Below are 21,137 nucleotides of genomic sequence, written 5' to 3' on the forward strand. Positions count from 1 at the left end.
GGAGTCATCACCTTCGGGAATTTTTTCTCTATATTTACTCTTAATAAAGTCTTTATAATTTGGAGCACCTCCATTAAATCACCCCCTAATTGTTAAACTCATGGAAATACCACTCATGTCTATGCAGCACTTTATTTGTTCTTGGGATACAAGCGTAGCTGGCAAGGTCAGTGTTTATTGTTTGTCCCTAATTTCTCTTGAGAAGGCTGTGGTTGAGTGCCTTCTTAACCCACCGCAGTTTGTGTGGTGGAGTTACACCCATAGTGATTTTCAAGAGGATGTTTCAGAATTTGACCCAGCAATTGTACAGGAAGAGGCATTAAGTACCAGGTCGGCATGGTGTTCCCATGCTTCTCATGCCTTTGCCCTTCTAGATAAAGATACGGAATTGAAAAGCGCTTTGCAAGGGGCCTTGCTGCAGTGCAACTTGTCCTCATAGTTTTTAACCCTTTAAACCCTTAAATCATGCTGGTGAACTTGTGTTGCACAAAGCGACACTTCTGTGTTACAGCTCTTTTGCAATTAAGGCCAACATTTCATTAGTCTTTTTGATTTTTTTGTACCTGTTCACTATCTGTCAGTGATTGCTGTACATGAGTATTAAATCATGCCCCTTCATAATTTCAAAGACCTTATTAGCTTTTAGACAAAAGAAGTTCCAGGCATCTTTATCTATCTTAATACTATTAGGGACCAGATCAGAAACCGCAAGGTATATTATGAAGTTAGACTAGACCCCAGCTATTTTTATTTTTGGCATTAGTGTGAGAAAAAGCTGTTTCACTCCAGGTGTGATTCTACTGACACTCTAGAAAGCTTTTATCAAAACAAACTTTATTTTAACAATACAGTTTAACTATAATGAATGAATTAGCTTAACTTTTACCAATTGAAGTACAATGACAAGATACAATTCTTAACTGCTACCCTATCTCTATTAGTTCCAGTTTAAGCAATATTCCTTATAGACTTAAAACTCCTCTTCAGAATCAGTTAGCACACAACACAGGCTTATACATGGACTACCAGTCCTCCAGCCTTTAAACACTTCTGGAGATAGAGAGATTATTCTCTCCATTCCCATCCTATTCACGTATTTGTCAAGACGCCCCTTATAAGTCACTATCATATCTGCTTCTACCACCTCCCCGGCAACGAGTTGCAGGCACCCACCATCCTCTGTATAAAAAAACTTGCCTTGTACATCTCCTTTAAACCTTGCCCCTCGCACCTTAAACCTATGCCCCCTAGTAATTGACTCTTCCACCCTGGGAAAAAGCTTCTGACTATCTGTTCATGCCCCTCATAATCTTGTAGATTTCTTTCATGATTAGCTCAGATTCAAACAAACACACCATTATCTAAGATCAATAATTCTCTTGTATCCTCAGCATTTGGCTGCCTGGTTCGTAGACAGATCGGCAGCAGGTAAACAGCTGAATTTGAAACTTGCCCCTCACAAGAAACATGATATAGATACATTTCTTAATGACACAGTATCATCTCAGTATTTGCAACTTCGCAATTCTGGTAATATACTTATTAATATCCTCTGTACATCTTCAGCTCAATATTATTGTGGTATGGAGGCCAGAATTGCACACAATACCCCAAATGTGGACAAACCAATGTTCCATATAAATTGAACATTTCATCCCAGCTTTTATATTCTGTTCATCCAGAAAGCACAGAATGGTTACAGCACAAAAGGAGGCCATTCATCTCTCTTGCCTGTGCCTGGTCTCTGCAAGTGCAATTCCATCAGTACTGCTTCCTTGTCCTTACCTTGTAGCCCAGCAACTTTTTTTCTCTTCAGTTGCATATCCAATTCTCTTTTGAAAGTCATGTTTGCACCTGCCTCCACCGCACTCTCAAGCACTGCTTTCCAGATCCTAACCAGTCGCGTTTTTTAAATTATTAAATTAAATGTACGTACAGAAAACATCTTTCCTACCATTTTTTTGGTTTCTTAGATTTGTTCTATTTTTCGAAGTTGGGAATTAGATTTGCATTGTCAATTTTTTAACGCTATTCTTTATCCATTGAGTTTACTTACATGGATGCTGAGAGTTTATATTGCTCATTCCCTTAATGGTTCCTATCTGAATGTTATTATTTATATTTCTTACGTAGGTATAACATACTTAACCATTTCTTTTTCTATCCCATTCCCGATATTTTCTCTTTATTAGTTGTCTTTTTTAACTCTTTTCAAGCTTATCAGATCCTCTTTGTCATCCTGTCCTTTCTTGTTTATGCACTCTATGTATGTCTCCATCTTTAAAATCAGTTTTTTCCCCTCTCAAATCCTTATTTATCCATGGCATCAGAATTATGGTTGGCTTGTTGTTGATATTGATTTTAACCCAGAGTGGTTTTTGTGTGACATTGGTGGGGAATGGAAAATGCACTCAATGGCTTAGGTTTCTTGCATAAGGGTATTTTGACTCTGGCCTCGCTTAAATGTTGCTAGTTCACTTACAATGCAGAACACATGAGAAAAAGGGTGTGGAGCAGCCACCATCAGAAGGCCGATGGCCATGCTCTCATTTCCAAATATGTGGTGGGCATGAGTTTCAGGAGGATTTTACAGCACAGGGTGGGATGGAATAAACTCCATGGCAGGTGATTTGCTTTGCTTGGAGGAGGTGCCTCCTCAGGACTTTTTTTAACTTGGCTTACTTGGCTAACTTGGCTCACTACTGACCCGCTTCATGTGAATGTGAAGGCTACTGCAGTTTCACTACTAAGACCCTTGTTAAAATGGCATGGCAGTCTGAATGACATCAGGGGTCATTGATTAGCATTGTGTGAGAGCCTACCTGAATCCAGGAGACATCTCATTCACCACGAAAAAACAAATAGTGTTAAAATCAGAAATGAGGATATGAAAAATGGAGCCAGCACATTTGAGATCTGTTCCTGCTGTGTTGGGAGAGTTCAAATCCTCCTGTTTTAGTGGAACATATTTCTCCTGATCTCCCTGATGTCTGCTTTAAAAAATTGCCCATCGTGTGCATACTGCAGCCACTATATGTTGATGGTGAATGGAACGGATGTATAAAATTGATGAATGGATTGCTGATCAAGTGGAATGTTTTGTCCTGGATTGTGTTGCGCTTCTAGGGCAATGTTGCAGCTGTACTAGCCCCAACAGGTGGAGAATATTCTAACCCACTGCTGATTTGTGTCAAGTTGGTGGAAGAGGTTTTGCGATGTCCAGAGGTGATCCATTTGCTGTAGAATTTCTAGCCTCTAACTTGCATGGAAGCCATGACATTAATGTGGCTGATCTAACCCCCCGCCGTGAATTAAAATACCATTGTATGTCAAGAAGAGGTGGTTATACTCTAACGTGCTTGACACTTGTGTGGTGCAAGTCGAAATATCTTGTGCTTGTAACCTAGGCTAGAGGATGACAAAGAGAATCTGATGAGCTTTGGGAGGAGTTTAAATAAGCCATTAGAAAAAAAAACTGGATTAAAGTATTGCCATTTATATAAATGACTTGAATGAAGGGATAGTTGTCAAATCTAGATGGCAGACAGGTAGGAAAGTAAGTTGTGAAGAAGACAACATAAGGAGGCTACAAAAATGCAGGTAGGTTAAGTGAGTGGGCAAAGATCTGACAAATAGGATATAATGTGGAAAATGTGAATTTGTCCATTTCATCAGGAAAAATCAAAAAGAAGCTTCTTATGGTGAGAGATTGTAGAGCTCTGAGATGCAGAGGAATCTGGGTATCCTAGTGCATGTATCACAAAAGCTAGTACATCGGTACAGCAGGTGATTAGGAAAGCTAATAGAACGTAATCATTTATTATGAGGGGAATTGAATACAAAAGTAGGGAGATTATATTTCCGTTGTAAAGGGCACAAGTAAGACCATATGTGGAATACTGTGTACAGTCTTGGTCACCTTATTTAAAGAAGGATGTAACTGTGTTGGAAGAAGTTCAGAGACGGTTTGCCAACCTAATAGCTGAAATGAGTAGACTGTCTTATATGGAAAAGTTGGACAGGCTAGGTTTGTCTCTACAGGAGTTTAAGAGAATAAGAGATGAGTTGATTGAGAGGCCTTGATAGGGTGGAAGTGAAGAGGATGTTTCCTTCTTTGGGAGAAACGAGAACTGGGGATCACTGTTTAAAAATTAGTGGTCATCCGTTTAAAATGGAGATGAATTGAAATTCTTTCCCTCAGAGGATTGAGAGTCTTTAGAACTCTCTTCCTGAAAAGGTGGTAGAAACAGAGTCTTTGAACATTTTAAGGCAGAGGTAAATAGATTCTCAGTAAGTAAAGGGATAGCGTGATGCAGATTTGAGGTTACTCTCAGATCAGTCATGATCCTATTAAAGGTGGAGCAGGCTCGAGGGGCTGACTGGCCTACACCTGCTCCTTGTTTACATGTTATCGACCGAAGCCTGGATCTTGTACAGGACTTTTTGCACGTGGACACAAACTGCTTCATTATCTGAGGAATCAAAAGTAGAGCTGAACCATGGATGGAACTGAACACTGTGCAATCACCAATGATTATCTTCTTTTGATCTTATATCAACATATGAATTAGGAGCACTAGTATGCCACCCAGCTCTTCGACCAAGCTCCGCCATTCACTAAGATCCTGGCTGATCTAATTGTAACCTCAAAAATACGTTCCTGCCTACCCCCAATAATCTTTCATTCCATCGTTAATTTAGAATCTATTTAGCTCTGCCTTAAAAATATTCACATACTCTGCTTCCACTGCCTTTTGAGGAATGGAGTTCCAAAGACTTGCAACCCTCAAAGAAAGATTTCTCCTCATCTGAAATGAGTGACCTCTTAGTGACCCCTGTTTCAAGCCTCTCTCACAAAAGGAAATATCCTCTCCACAACCACACTGTCAAGCCTCCTTAGGATTTCAAAGGTTTCAATCAAGTTGCCTATTACTCTTCCAAACTCCAGTGAATGCAAGCCTGTCCAACATTTCAAAGAACAAAGAAAATTACAGCACAGGAACAGGACCTTCTGCCCTCCAAGCCTGTACTGAACATGCTGCCTGACTGATCTAAAACCCTCTACCCTTCCCGGGAGCAAATCCCTCTAATCCCATCCTATTCATGTATTTGTCAAGACGCCCCTTTAAAGTCATTATCTTATCTGCTTCCATTACGTCCCCCGGCAACGTGTTGCAGGCACCCACCACCCTCTGTAAAAAACTTGCCTCGTACATCTCCTTTAAACCTTGCCCCTCGCACCTTAAACCTGTGCCCCCTAGTAATTGATTCTTCCAACCTGGGAAAAAGCTTCTGACTATCCACTCTGTCCATGGCCCTCATAATCTTGTAGACTTCTATCAGGTGTCCCCTCAACCTCCATCGTTCCAGTGAGAATAAATCAAGTTTCTCCAACCTCTCCTCATAGCTAATGCTCTCCATACCAGGCAACATCCTGGTAAATCTTTCCTGTACCCTCTCCAAAGCCTCCACATCCTTCTGCTAGTGTGGCGACCAGAATGGAACACTATATTCCAAGTGCGACTGAACTAAGGTTCTATAAAGCTGCAACATTACTTGCCAATTTTTAAACTCAATGCCCCAGCCGATGAAGGCAAGCATGTCATGTACCTTCTTGACTACCTTCTTCACCTACGTTGCCACTTCCAGTGATCTGTGTACCTGTACACCCAGATCCCACTGCCTACCAATATTCTTGAGGGTTCTGTCATTTACTGCATATTTCCTATCTGTATTAGACCTTCCAAAATGCATTATCTCACATTTGTCTGGATTAAACTCCATCTGCCATCTCTTCGTCCAAGTCACCAACCGATCTATATCCTGCTGTATCCACTGATGATCCTCATCGCTATCTGTAATTCCACCAATCTTTGTGTCGTCTGCAAACTTACGAATCAAACCAGTTACATTTTCCTCCAAATCATTTATATATATTACGAACAGCAAAGATCCCATAAACATTCTGCCCATTCAAGGTAATAGCCTGGTAGGCCTTCTCTGAACTGCTTTTAAGTTATCTTTCCTTAAATAAAGTTACCAATACTGAACATAGTACTCCAGATGGGGTCTCATCAGTGTTCTGCACAATGAAGCATAAGCTCCCTACTTTTATAATCAATTCTCCTGACAAAGAATAATTTCCTATTACAAAAACAGAAAATACTGGAAACTTTCAGCAAGTTTGACAGCATCTATGGAGAGAGAAAAGAGCTAATGTTTCGATGATCCTTCATCAAAGAATATATAACTCTTAGGTTTTGGAATTACTTGCATACTAGCCTTTGTGATTCATTCACGAGGACACCCCGATTCCTCTGAAGCTCAGATCTTTGCGGTCTCTCACCATTTAGATAATACATTTTTCTTTATTCTTCCTGTCAAAATGGACAGTTCCACATTTGCCCACCTTGTAGTTTATTTGCCAGATCTCTGCCCACTCACTTAATCTACCTAAATTTTTTTTTTTGTAACCTCTTTATGTCCACTTCTAGATTTACTTTCCTTTGTGCCATCAGTAAATTTAGCAACCATACATTGGGTCCCTTTATTCATGTCATTTATATAATTTGAAAAAGTTGAGGCCCCAGCACTGATTCCTGTGGAACATCACTCATTACATCCTGTCAACCAGAAAGAGACGCCCTTATTCTAACTCTGTCTCCTGTTATCCCTTCTGTCCAATATGTTACCCCTACATTACAAACTTTTATTTTCGGCAATAACCTTTGATGTGCCACCTTATCAAATGCCTTCTGAAATCTTTGTATAGTACATCCACTTGTTCTCTCTTATCGACAGCACGTGACTCCTTCAAAGAACTGTAAAAAAAATTGTTAAACCTGATTTTCCTTTCACAAAACCATGTTGATTCTACCTGATTGCCTTGAATTTTTCGAAGTGCCCTGCTATGACATTTGTAAAATAGCTTTTAACATTTTCCCTACGTCAGATGTTAGGCTAACTGACCTGAAGTTTCCTGCTTTCTGTCTCCCTCCTGGAAGGTAATTGATAATGCAGCTGAAGATCGTTGAGCTCAAGATGCTAAGGAACTCCTGCAACCATGCCCTCGGGTTCAGATGATGACCACAACCATCTTCCTTGTGTTATTTTTGCCTGTAGTTGGGAGTTTTTCCCTCCTGATTCCTATTTACTTCCATTTTACTAGGACTTCTTAGTGCCATACTCAGTCAGGTATTGTCTTGATATTGAGGAAAGTCATTCTTGTCTTATATCTAGAATTCAATTATTTTGTCCATGCCTGAACCAAAACTGCAATGAGGTTTGTTGCAGAGTTTTTGGGAGTAAATGCTGCTTGATAGCTCTGTTGACTACTCGTTGCATCACTTAGTTGATTGTGAGGGTACGATGATAAGTAATTCACGTGATTGAATTTGTCCTTAACTTTGTGCACAGGACATAGATGGCCAGTTTTGCCAGAGTTTCTGTGCTGGAAGAGCTTTACCAGTGGCATGACTACTAAAGCATAGACTTTCAGCATTAAAGTTGAGATTTTGTCAAGAGTCCATTGCCTTGTGCCCAGTGTGCTCCGCTGTTTGACTGCACCAGTTGGGAACCGCGAGAGCCGAGAAGGATCGTCCACTTGGCACTTCAGCTGAAAATGGCTTGGAAACCTTCAGTCGTTTTCTTTTGCATGCGATGCTGAGCTCAACTGTCATTGGAAATAGGGTTGTTCATGGACCTTCCTCTCATCAGTTCAATTATCCACTGCCATTCACAAGTCGATGTAGCACAGCTGTCTAGCTTTGACCTGGTTTCTTGTTTGTGTCATTGCTTAGCTCTGTGTTGAACCAGGATTGGTGATCTGCCTTGTTGGTGATGAACGAATGAGGTATATGCTGGGACATGAGGTGATAGACTGTGGTGGAATTCAGTTGCGCCTCAGCTGATGCTCCATAGTATCTCATAGTGCCCAGTTTAAAGAAGCTAGTTCTGTTGTAAGTCTATGTTGTGATTATTTAGCGTACTCCAAAAACACTCTATCCGGATTGTGACTTGTTGATTTTGCTTTCATTTAGTAGTTCTGTGTCCCGCTGTAAGACTTGTTCCTATCAATAACCTTCACTCATTATTCAACCCCAGACACTCTTCTTTTCCAGATGCTTTCAGTCCACATTCATCAGTTTACTTCAGACTGTGCACCCCCAATACTTATCAGTCCCACTCCAATTATATCTACATCCAATACACATCCGTCACATTCTTCTCGGGAAAAATTACATGCTCAAAATCTGAAATTAAAGTTAAAATGGTGAAAACATATGGCAAGTCATATGGCAAATCATTCAATGTCTTTAAAAGAAAAGACAAGTTATGGCTTTTCAGGTGTGCCCTTCAGTTTCTGCAGTTTCAGTTTTTATTTCTCCTTTTCGTAAAGGAAATGCTGAAGCACTAAATCTTGTTGTCTTCAGAGGCAGTTTCTTAATCTTCCAGACCTATAGCCAGCAGTTCCGATTGCTTCCTTCTGAAGCCCATTGTTCTTCTTTCACATGTGGGTCTTCTTGGACTCTAGAACTATTCTATTGTTAAAAGTTGATTTTTCTCAAAGTTTTTCATTCTCTATGAAATACAATTCTAACCAAGACTAAGGTACTGCTTTAGGGTCTGGGAAGCCTTGTCCGGCACATTTCCAGCCCAAATGGAAGAAAAAGCTAGGTTTGTGATTTATATGTTAACGCCAACCACCAATCTGTCAGCTAATCAATAAATTAGTTTCCCCTCTGTCATAACTTGTCATTCCTTATTTTATAACTGCTATTATGATTTACTGCTGTGATCTGGCTTTAAAATGGTTTAAAAAATGCCTAAACTGGGTTATGGACCTTTATTGTGCAAATGTATGATGAAAATTTCTACAGATTTATTTCATTCTTGCAGAGAAAAGTTGCTACTTTCAAACACACAAACATGTCGCACCTGAATTTTTCCTGTTTTTTCTTTACCAGGTGATACTCCATTTTATGCGGATTCCCTTGTGGGAACATACAGTAAAATCATGGATCACAAAAATTCACTCAATTTTCCCGATGATGTTGAAATCTCAAAGCATGCCAAAGACCTCATATGTGCCTTCTTGACTGACAGGTATTGTTTAGATTTCAATAACATTTATATTAAATATAATTAGCAAGTTAACAAGTGTAATGCTTAGCGCAAGGTAGTATTTCTTTCTGAATTGAAGTGCGATATGAACTTAAGGCCTCTAAGCATAACAATTGACATTTTTCAAGTTCAAACAAATAATTTAAATAATGATGGCCTGTAATTGTAAATGTTGAAACTCCATTAATTTTGTTGTGAAATTTACAATTCATTTTCTCAAACATCTTTTTGCCTTTTGATCGCCATGGCTCAAGGGTGAGATGGTGGATTTTTCTATGTTTATTGCCACTGGTACTAATGTAATTGGTAAACACGAGGAAGGTTTGCGATGGAGCAGGGGGGCTACATTAATCATCACTTCAGCACATTGGAAAATGCTTCACTAAGAACCATGACAAATTCATTGGTTGTGGTTGACTGATTCTTGATATCTGTGGATTACACTACTTGTGTCAGCTCTAAACAGTTTTTGATATTTTGCTGCAATTTGGATGGATTTGGAAACAAGGCTGAGAATTTTAAAATCAAGACGTTACTTAACAGCGAACCAACATAGGTCAACGATCACAGATGTTATCGTGGACCATGTGAGTTAGGTTATTGTTACAACTACAACTGAGGAAGGGTAAAAATGACTCCTTTGTTTTACCACTCTTGATTTGATTTTTTAAAAAGTTAATTTGCATCATGTGGATGTCATTGGCTAAGCAAGCATTTATTGCCCTTAGTAAGGTGATGATGAGCTGCCATCTTGAACCACTGCAATCCCTCAGGTGTAGGTACACCCACAGTGCAGTGACCAAGTGACAGTGAAGGAATGGCAATATATTTCCAAGTCAGGATAGTGAGTGACTTGGAGGGGAACTCGGTGGTGTTCCCAGGTGCCTGCTACTCTTGTTCTTCTAGATGGTAGTGGTCATGGGTTTGGAAGTGGCTGCCTAAGGTTCCTGCAGTACATCTTGTAGATGGTACGCATTGCTGTCACTTCGTCGGTGGTGGAGGGAGTGAATGTTTGTGGAAGAGGCATCAATCAAGTAGGCTGCTTTGGCCTGGATGGTGTTGAGCTTGAGTGTTGTTGAAGCTGCACTCACCAAGACAACTGGAGAGTATTTCATCACGCTCCTGACTTGTGCCTTGTGGATGGTGGACAGCTTTGGAGAGTCAGGAGATGAGTTACTTGCTACAGGATTCGTAGCCTCTGAGCTACTCTTGTAACACAGTATTTATATGATTTGTTTCGTTCAGTTTCTGGTCAATGATAACCCCCAAGATGTTGATAGTGGAGGATTCAGCCATGAGTGTCAAGGAGTGATGGTTAGATTCTCACTTGTTCGAGATGGTCATTGCCTGGCACTTACTTGTGTGGCACAAATGTTACTTGCCACTTCTCAGTTCAAGCCTGGCCATTGTCCAGGTTTTTCTGTATTTGGGCATGGACTGCTTCAGTATCTGTGGAGTCACAGATAGAGCTGAATAATGTTTATTTATTAGTCACAAGTAGGCTTACAATACATGAAGTTATTGTGAAAATCCCCTACATTGTGCAGTCATCAGTGAATGTCCCCACTTCTGACCTTATGATGGAAGGAAGGTCACTAATGCCACTAATGAAGCAACTGAAGATGGTTGAGCCTAGGACACTACCCTGAGGAACCTCTGCAACAATGTCCTGAAACTGAAATGATTGACTTTCAACAACCGCAACCATATTCCTTTGTGCTCAGTATAACTCTAGCCAGCAGAGGGTTTCCCCCCGATTCATATTGACTACAGTTTTGTTGGGGCTGTTTGATGCCAGACTTGGTCAAATGCTGTCTTGAGGCCAAAGGCAATAACTCACCTCACCTCTGGAATTCAGCTCTTTTGTTCATATTTGAACCAAGGCCGTAATGAGGTCAGGATCCAACTGACCCTGGCGGAACCCAAACTAAGCGTCCATGAACCACTTCATAGCGCTGTTGATGACTCCTTCCATCACTTTACTGGTGATTGAGAGTCAATATGTGGAGGGTCCAACAAAGGAGGGAGCTGTGCTGGACCTAATTCTGTGGCATGAAGCCAGACAGGTTGTTGAGGTGGTGGGGGGAGCGTTTTAGTGATAGCGATCACAACATGGTACCATTTAAGCTTGTTCTGGACAAGGAAATTGACAAGTTGCAAAAAATGTTTGGATTGGGGGAAGAGTGGATTTTAGTAAAATAAGACAGGATCTGACCAAGGTAGAGTGGAAACAGCTACTAATGGGAAAATCTACAGAAGACCGGGGGGGGGGGGGGGCATTCAAAAAGGAATTGGAGAGAGTACAAACCCAGCATGTTCCCTCTAGGCTGATAGGTAGGAATAACAAATCCAGAGAACCATGGATGGCCAGAGATATTCAGGATAAAATGAGAAGGAAAAGAAAGGCTTTTAAAAAGTACAAGGGGAGCAAATCAGTGGAGGCATTTTGAAGTATAGAAAGTGTAGGTTGGAGCTTAAGAAAACAATTAGGAATGCAAAGAGGGGATATGAGAAAGCTCTGGCTAGTAAAAGTAGGGAAAATCCCAAGATATTCTGTAAGTATATCAACGGGAAGAGGATAATCAGGAAAAGACTAGGGCCCATTAGGGATGAAGGGGATAATCTGTGGATGGAGCCAGAGGACATTGGTAGAGTGTTGAATAAATACTTCACATCCGTCTTCACCCAAGAGAATGAGGACGATGGTAAGAAATCAGGGAAAGGGACTGCGAGGTTCTTTAGCAAATTGACATGGGGAACGACAAGGTGTTGGAGGCATTGGCAACTTTAAAAGTGGATAAATCTCCAGGTCCAGATGAATTGTGCCCTAGGCTGTTGTGGGAAGCAAGAGAGGAGATTGCAGGGGCTCTGACCCATATTTTCAATTCCTCTCTGACCATGGGGGAGGTCACAGTAAGAAGTTTAACAACACCAGGTTAAAGTCCAACAGGTTTATTTGGTAGCAAAAGCCACACAAGCTTTCGGAGCTGCAAGCCCCTTCTTCAGGTGAGTGGGAATTCTGTTCACAAACAGAGCATATAAAGACACGAACTCAATTTACATGAATAATGGTTGGAATGCGAATACTTACAACTAATCAAGTCTTTAAGAAACAAAACAACGTGAGTGGAGAGAGCATCAAGACAGGCTAAAAAGATGTGTATTGTCTCCAGGCAAGACAGCCAGTGAAACTCTGTGGGGGTTAAAAATAGTGTGACATGAACCCAATATCCCGGTTGAGGCCGTCCTCGTGTGTGCAGAACTTGGCTATCAGTTTCTGCTCAGCGACTCTGCGCCGTCGTGTGTCGCGAAGGCCGCCTTGGAGAACGCTTACCCGAATATCAGAGGCCAAATGCCCGTGACCGCTGAAGTGCTCCCCAACAGGAAGAGAACAGTCTTGCCTGGTGATTGTCGAGCGGTGTTCATTCATCCGTTGTCGCAGCGTCTGCATAGTTTCCCCAATGTACCATGCCTCGGGACATCCTTTCTTGCAGCGTATCAGGTAGACAACGTTGGCCGAGTTGCAAGAGTATGTACCGTGTACCATGGGGGAGGTGCCAGACAACTGGAGAACAGCTAATGTGGTTCCGTTATTTAAGAAGGGTTGTAGAGATAAACCAGGGAACTACAAACCAGTGAGTCTCACATGAGCGGAAGGAAACCATTAGAGAAACTTCTGAAGGAGATCATCTATCTCCACTTGCAACATTCCGAAAGCTCGTGGTTCCAAATAAACCTGTTGGACTTGAACCTGGTGTTGTGAGACTTACTGTGTCCACTTGGAGAGACAAAGCTTGATCAGGGATGGTCAGCAAGGCTTTGTCAGAGGGAGGTCATGCCTAACAAATTTGATTGAATTTTTTGAGGAGGTGACCAGGTGTGTAGTCAAGGCAAGTGCAGTTGATGTAGTTTATATGGATTTCAGCAAAGCCTTTGATAAGGTCCCACATGGGAGACTTGTAAAAAAGGTAAATTTACATGGGGTACAGGGTAATTTGATAAAGTGGATTCAAAATTGACTCAGTTGTGATGACAGAAGGCTGCTTTAGTTACTGGAAGCTAGTGTCCAGGATCTGTGTTGGGCCCCCTATTATTCGTCATTTATATAGATGACATAGATGATATGTGGTGGGCAGGATTGCTAAGTTTGCGGATGACACAAAGATTGAACGGGTGGTTAACAGTGAGGCGGAGTGTCTTGAGCTACTAGAAGATACAGAAGGAATGGTAAAATGGGCAGATAAGTGGCAGATGGAATTTATCCCTGAAAAGTGTGAGGTGATACACTTTGGATGGAGTAATTTGACGAGATAGTAGTCAATGAATAGGATGTTCTGTGGAACAAAGAGACCGTGGCATGTTTGTCCACAGAACTCTAAAAGCGGAAGGGCATGTTGGTAGGGTGGTGAAAAAGGCATGTGGGACACTTGTCTTTAACAATCGAGGCATAGATTACAAAAGCAGGGAAGTCACGTTAGAGTTGTATCGAACTTTGTTGAGGCCACAGCAAGAGTACTGTGTGCAGTTCTGGTTGCCACATTATCGGAAGGATGTGATTGCACCGGAGTGGGTGCAGAGGAGATTTACCAGGATGCTGCCTGGAACATTTAAGTTATGAAGGGAGGTTGGATAGGCTTGGGTTGTTTTCATTGGAACAGAGAAGACAGAGGGGCGACCTGATCGAGGTGTACAAGATTATGAGAGACATGGACAGAGTGGATAAGGAGCAGCTGTTCCCTTTAGTTGAAGGGTCATTCATGAGGGGACATAGGTTCAAGGTGAGGGTCAGGAGGGTTAGGGGGGGATGTGAGGAAAAACATTTTTACCCAGAGGGTGGTGATGGTCTGGAATGTGCTCTCTGGGAGGGAGATGGAGGCGGGTTGCCTCACATCCTTTAAAAAGTATCTGGATGAGCACTTGGCACATCATAACATTCAGGGCTATGGGCCAAGTGCTGGCAGATGGGATTAGGTGGGAGTTCAGATGTTTCTAATTTGTCGGTGCGGATTTGATGGGCCGAAAGGCCTCTTCTGTGCTATATGATTCTATGAGAATACACTGACGAGGTGATAATTGGCTGGGTATGATTTGTCCAGTTTCTTGTTTACAGGAGATTCCAGGGCAATTTTCCACACTTCCAACTGGATGCCAGTGTTGTAGCTGTACTGGAACCACATGGCTCGAGGTGCAACAAGTTCTGAGCACAAGTCTTTAGTACTGTTGCTGGAATATTGTCAGGGCTCATAGCCTTCACAGTATCTCGTGTCTTTAGTCATTTCTAGATATCACATAGAGTGAATTAAATTGGCTGAAGACTGGCATCTGTGATGCTGGGGATCTGCAGAGGTTGCTGAGATAGATGATCTATTTGGCACTTCTGGCTAAAAGATTGTTGCAAATGCTTCAGCCATATTTTCTGACGTACTGGGTTCCTCCAACATTGAGGATGGGGTTTTTGTGGAGCCTCCTTCGCCAATGAGTTGTTTAGTTGTCCACCCTTGGTTGTGAAATTGCTTGGCTCTGTTTTATTACTTGCTGCTTATGCTGTTTGGCATGCAAGTAGTGCCATGAAACTTCATGACTCCCAGGGCAACTCCCTCCCAACTATATGCCGCTGAACTGTCACCTCTACTTGGTAGGCTTACATTAAGTTACTGTTAAAATCCCCTAGTCGCCACACTCCAGCGCCTGTTCAGGTATACGGAGGGTGAATTTAGCATGGCCAATCCACCTAATCAGCACGTCTTTCAGGCTGTGGGAGGAAACTGGAGCACCCCGGAGGAAACCCACGCAGACATGGGGAGAACATGAAGACTCCGCACAGACAGTGACCCAAGCCAGGAATTGAACCCGGGTCCCTGGCGCTGTGAGGCAGCAGTGCTAACTACTGTGCCTCCATGCCACCATGCTCGGGCTGTCCTGTGGGACAGGACATATCTAGAACTGGTGGAGTGTAGAGCATTATCTGTCGTGTATAATTCAATTACTATATCCGGCTGTTGCTTGACTAGTGTGAGACAGCTCTCTGAATTTTGGCATTATCCCTCAGATGTTAGTAAGGAGGGTTTGGCAGGTTTGACAGGGCTTAGTTTGCCACTGTCGTTTCCAGTGCCTAGGTCAATACCGGGTGGATGTCCAGTTTAGTTTTCTTTGTAGGGTTGAATACAACTGAGTGACTTGCTTGGCCATTTCACGGGGCGTTTAAGAGTCAACCACATAGTTGTAGATCTCATGTCACATGTAGGCTAGACCTAAGGACGGCAGGTTTCATTTACAAATGGACATTAATAAACCAGATGGATTTTATGACAATCGACAATGGTTTCATGGTCAGATTTGGATTTTTATTTCCAGACATTTTACTGAATTTAAATTGCACCACATACTGAGTTAGGATGTGAACCTGGGTCTCCAGAATATCACCCTGGGTCTCTGAATTACTAGCCCAGTGACAATTTCATTGTAACAGATTTTTTTTAATGAACTTACAAAGATGAAGGTGTTTACTCAATGTCTGTGCTTAACCATTTACATGCTGATTGCACAGAAACTAGTCTGGCAGTCTTTCTTGAGTTTAAAGCACAAAAGGTTAGTTTTTATTAAACTAAAAACTGAGCCAAGTAACGATATAACCAGTCTATTGATATCTTCTTGCATTAGCGACCACACAACAAATCTTTGTATAATCGTCAAACTCCTTAATCATACTTCATATATTAATCAGCACTTCACTTGCATCCTTTTCAATTTGGTTTATTGCATTCGCTCCTCCCAATGTGGTCTCCTCTATATCGGCGAGACCAAACGTAAACTGAGTGAACGCTTTGCTGAGCACCTTCGGTCTGTGTGCAATCAGGACCCTGACCTTCCTGTTGCTTGCCATTTTAACATATGATCCTGTTCCCATGTCTACATGTCTGTCCTTGGCCTGCTGCAATGTTCCAGTGAAGTTTAACGCAAACTGGAGGAACAGCATCTCATCTTCCAGCTAGGCACATTTACAGCCTTCTGGTTTCAACACTGAATTCAACAACTTCAGATGATTAGCTCTACCCCACCTCCACTCCTTTGTTTTCATTTTATTTAGTTTTAATTGTCTTTCCTTATTTTTCTTTCCCCCCACTCTTTCCCCCTATTTTATCCCTCCCTTTCCTTACCTTTTCTCCCCCTTTGCTTCCCCATCCCCCCTTTTCTCAATTTTACCTCTTCCCCACCCATTTCCCCCCTCCCCCACATCTCTATCTGTCTTAGCTTACCCTCTGATTTCAGCTTCTCTGCCATTTGGCCATTCACACCTTTTATTCTCTTTTTGGCCTGCCATTAGCAGCCTTTCCCCTTGTTTCTGTGGCTATGACTCACCTTTCATTTCCCCACCCTACAGTATAAATATCTCCCACTTTCTATGCCTTTTAGCTTTGACAAAGGGTTATCTGGACTCGAAACATCAGCTGTTTTCTCTCCTCACAGATGCTGTCAGACTTGCTGAGATTTTCCAGCATTTTCTCTTTTGGTTTCAGATTCCAGCATCCGCAGTAATTTGCTTTTATCCAATTTGCTACTTTGCCTTGAATCCCTCGGGGCAGCCTACAGGTTAATTACTGGATCACTTATGGTTGGTGGTGCAATTCTATTTTGGGAGCTTTTGTCGAGTTGCCTAAAGTTAGTAGCCTGGCTAGTGCTTAAATACTTTTTTGTTAGTTTCAGGCTAATGCAGAAGCCTTTCATTTTCACGTTTTGTCTCGGAGGCTGTTCCCTTAAAATTGAGTGGGAGCAAGAGAATGAATTGAGGCCATGCAAAGCAAGGCATGCTGCTAGACCAGGCAAGAAGAGCAGAAGGACTCTTTCAGTAAAGGCCATGGGCGGGATTTTACGGCCTTGCTTGAGCGAGACTGGAATTTCCTGCCGAGGTCAACGGACATTTCCATTGTCTGCCCCTCGCCCGCTCTGATTCCGTGGCAGGTGGGATGGTAGAATTCCGGCACGTATCTGGAGTGGCTATTGAGGGTGCAGTTCTCTTAGCTGAACAACCAATGCATGAAATGTCTGTACTTAACTAATGAGGTTGTGACTGAAATATGCTGCTTGCTAGCTGTAGCTACAACTCTAATCTCAAAACAAAGCAAGGACCACATTGCCTGTGGTTGTTAAGCTGATTCTGAATTTGTATGCGCTTGGCTCCTTCCTGGATACCCCTGAAGATATAACTAATATCTGGTTTGCAGTACATTATATAAGGGAAGTCATTGGGACTATTGACAGAGAGGCAAGTAGCCTCAGCGAATAATGCTAGGTGGATGATCCACCTCAGCCTGTACCTGATTTGATTTGATTTATTATTGTCACATGTATTAGTATACACTGAAAAGTATTGTTTCTTGCACGCTATACAGACAAAACATACCGACCTTAGGGAAGGAAAAGAGAGAGTGCAGAATGTAGTGTTACAGTCATAGTTAGGTGTAGAGAAAGGTCAACTTAATGCAAGGTAGGCCCATTCAAAAGTCTGATGGCAGCAGGGAAGAAGCTGTTTTTGAGTCGGTTGGTACATGATCTCAGACTTTTGTATCTTTTTCCCGACGGAAGAAGGTGGAAGAGAGAATGTCCAATATGTGCCCAACATCACTGAATTCAGTGTTCAACCAATATGATACACTTCAAATGATATCAAAAAGCACCGGAAGTCCTGGATAAATAAAGATTTGGGCTCTGAGCACATTCCAGCAGTAATACTGAGGACTTGTTACAGAAATATCTGTTCCATTACAACTACAAAACTGGCATCTACCTGACAAGGTGAAAAATGGCTCTGGTTCTCCCTGTCCATAAAAGCAGGACAAATCCAACCTGGCCAATTATCATCTCGTCAGTCCACTCTCAGTCATAAGCAAAGTGATGGAGAGTGCTGTCAACAGGGCTACGATGCAGCACTTATTCAGCAATAACCTGCTCATCAACATTCAGTGTGAGTTCCTCCAGTACCATTTGGCTCCTGATTACCACCTTGGTCCAAACATGCTGAACTCAAGGTGAGAGTGACTCCGCTTGACATCAAGGCAACATTTGACTTGAGTGTGGCATTGAGGAGCATTTCTCATTGAAATTTCTCTGTGTGACATGAGATACAAGATCCAGAACTTAATTGAAGTCAGCTTTTAAATATGGAGTTGAGTTAAAATTAACTTTTTAAAAATGTTCCAACTTTATTTTGCATAAATATAGTGGAGTACTAACTTAATATTTGTTCTGAAGGTGCAAACATAAATGTTTGACAAATGCAGAGGATGTAATAACTATAAAATGCCAGTGTTTACATGATTACATTTACCACTTTTCAATATGATTGTCCGATTGTGACTCCATTAGCTTAATAGATAAATCATATCATAGAATCCCTGCAGTGTGAAAGGAGGCCATTTGACCCATCGAGCCAGCACCGACCACAATTCCACCCAGGCTCTATCCCGATAACCCCACGTATTTACCCCACTAATCCCCCTGACACTAAGAGGCAATTTACCATGGCCAATTTACCATGGATTGTGGGAGGAAGCCGGAGCATCCGGAGGAAACCCATGCCAACACGGGGAGAATGTGCAAACTCCGCACATGTTGTTTAACTTATTTATTTATGCATTTGTTATGAAACAAATCCAACTTACGATCAGCCTTTTAAATCCAATAATCTGAAATTTGGGAATTGCACTGAATCAATTTTATAGTCCGATTATAACGAAAAGAACGGTAAATGTTTAAAAATGTCCATTAGATTAATTTTTGGGGGTGCTTAAGCATTAAATTGATTTCAGTTGCTGATGATTCATCCATTTGAAAATGCAAATTATGGGGAAAATTTGGCTGTTTGCCAAAGTACCTCAGCAAAACAAAACTGCAGTTCCATCCTTAAATCTGCGAACATTTTTTTCTGATTTACTTGCATAATGCAGTGGAGGAACAAATTGCAGCTCATGACAATTAGATAACCATTCAAAGAAGCATCATTTTCTCTTGACGACACCACCTTAAGGAACTACTCACCCCTTATTGGGATAGAGATGCATCACCGTTAGCCTCATCAGTCCACTCTCAGTCATAAGCAAAGTGATAGAGAGTGCTATCAACAGGGCTACAATGCAGCACTTATTCAGCAGTAACCTGCTCATCAATGGTCAGTGTGAGTTCCTCCAGTACCATTTGGCTCCTGATTACCACCTTGGTCCAAACATGCTGAACTCAAGGTGAGAGTGACTCCACTTGACATCAAGGCAACATTTGACTTGAGTGTGGCATTGAGGAGCATTTCTCATTGAAATTTCTCTGAGTGACATGAGATACAAGATCCAGAACTTAATTGATGATAGCTGTTCTAAATCCACATAAACTTTAAGGATGCACCAATTTCATGAGATTATTTGACACCTTATAATGTACCTCGGTTCAATTCACATCATCGTGCCAATTGGACTTGCCCTTACCTTGATCAATTTCTTTCCTCCCAACCATTTAGATTTGTGAAATGTGTGTCGGACATTTGGTTTTATTTAAACTATTTACTTTGCAAATACAAATTTGGATATGACTTATATGGGGTATGGGAATCGGAGAAACATTTTTGAGTCTGCTATGTTTTCAAATAATGCGAAAATGCACCTTTGTTTCCAAAAACAAAGTAGTGCTTGTAATGGAAGGAAGAATACAAAGTCACATTTTGCTGAAGATGTTTGCCTATGCGCTATGATGTCCTAAAATTTGCTGATAAATCAACAGTGTGTGGATGATGCACATCATTATTAATTTGCAAAGTGGCCTGCAACTTGTAGTGAGCAAGAGAAGTCATGAGAATGATGCCCTGCCATAATCTATTGTTGGAGATTATAAAAATGTTAAATTTTAATCAAAAACATTTTTCCTGGCTCTCCTCACTTTTCAATTTAGTATATTTGATTTGATTTGATTTATTATTGTCACATGTATTAACATACAGTGAAAAGTATTGTTTCTTGCGCACTATACAGACAAAGCGTACCGTTCATAGAGAAGAAAACGAGAGAGTGCAGAATGTAGTGTTACAATCATAGTTAGGGTGATCAACTTAATGCAAGGTAAGTTCATTCAAAATCTGACAGCAGCAGGGAAGAAACTGTTCTTGAGTCGGTTGGTACATGACTCAGACTTTTGTATCTTTTTCCTGAAGGAAGAAGGTGGAAGAGAGAATATCCGGGGTGCGCGGTGTCCTTAATTATGCTGGCTGCTTTGCCGAGGCAGCGGGAAGTGTAGACAGAGTCAATGGATGGGAGGCTGGTTTGCGTGATGGATTGGGCTACATTCACGACCTTTTGTAGTTCCTTGCGGTCTTGGGCAGAGCAGAAGCCATACCAAGCTGTGATACAACCAGAAAGAATGCTTTCTTTGGTGCATCTGTAAAAGTTGGTGAAAGTCGTAGTTGATGTGCCAAATTTCCTTAGTCTTCTGAGAAAGTAGAGGCGTTGGTGGGCTTTCTTCACTATAGTGTCGGCATGGGGGGACCAGGACAGGTTGTTGTTGATCTGGACACCTAAAAACTTGAAGCCCTCAACCCTTTCTACTTTGTCCCCGTTGATGTAGACAGGGGCATGTTCTCCTTTACACTTCCTGAAGTCGATGACAATCTCCTTCGTTTTGTTGACATTGAGGGAGAGATTATTGTCACCGCACCAGTTCACCAGATTCTCTATCTCATTCCTGTACTCTGTCTCATCATTGTTTGAGATCTGATCCACTACGGTGGTGTCATCAGCAAACTTGAAAATCGAATTGGAGGGGAATTTGGCCGCACAGTCATGGGTGTATAAGGAGTATAGTAGGGGGCTGAGAACACAGCCTTGTGGGGCACCAGTGTTGAGGATGATCGTGGAGGAGGTGTTGTTACCTATGCTTACTGATTGTGGTCTGTGAGTTAGGAAGTTCAGGATCTAGTCGCAGACAAAGGTGCTGAGGCCCAGGCTATGGAGTTTGGAGATGAGTTTCATGGGAATAAT

At 41.7% G+C, this 21,137-nt stretch overlaps 1 protein-coding gene across 12 annotated transcripts in view; it reads left to right on the forward strand.

Moving 5' to 3' along the window:
• rock2a (rho-associated, coiled-coil containing protein kinase 2a) overlaps positions 1–21,137 on the forward strand; it is a 193,398-nt gene that overhangs the window by 81,107 nt on the left and 91,154 nt on the right. For all 12 annotated transcript variants that reach the window (XR_013497786.1, XR_013497787.1, XM_078213128.1 and 9 more), the window contains one exon: positions 8,967–9,105. Coding sequence is in view for 10 of the 12 variants with exons in the window: in XM_078213128.1 (XP_078069254.1) it covers positions 8,967–9,105 (139 nt within the window). In the remaining 2 variants the exon portion in view is untranslated. The remainder of the gene's footprint in view (positions 1–8,966; positions 9,106–21,137) is intronic.

Source organism: Mustelus asterias, chromosome 5, assembly GCF_964213995.1.
Source record: "Mustelus asterias chromosome 5, sMusAst1.hap1.1, whole genome shotgun sequence".
NCBI classification, from domain to species: domain Eukaryota; kingdom Metazoa; phylum Chordata; class Chondrichthyes; order Carcharhiniformes; family Triakidae; genus Mustelus; species Mustelus asterias.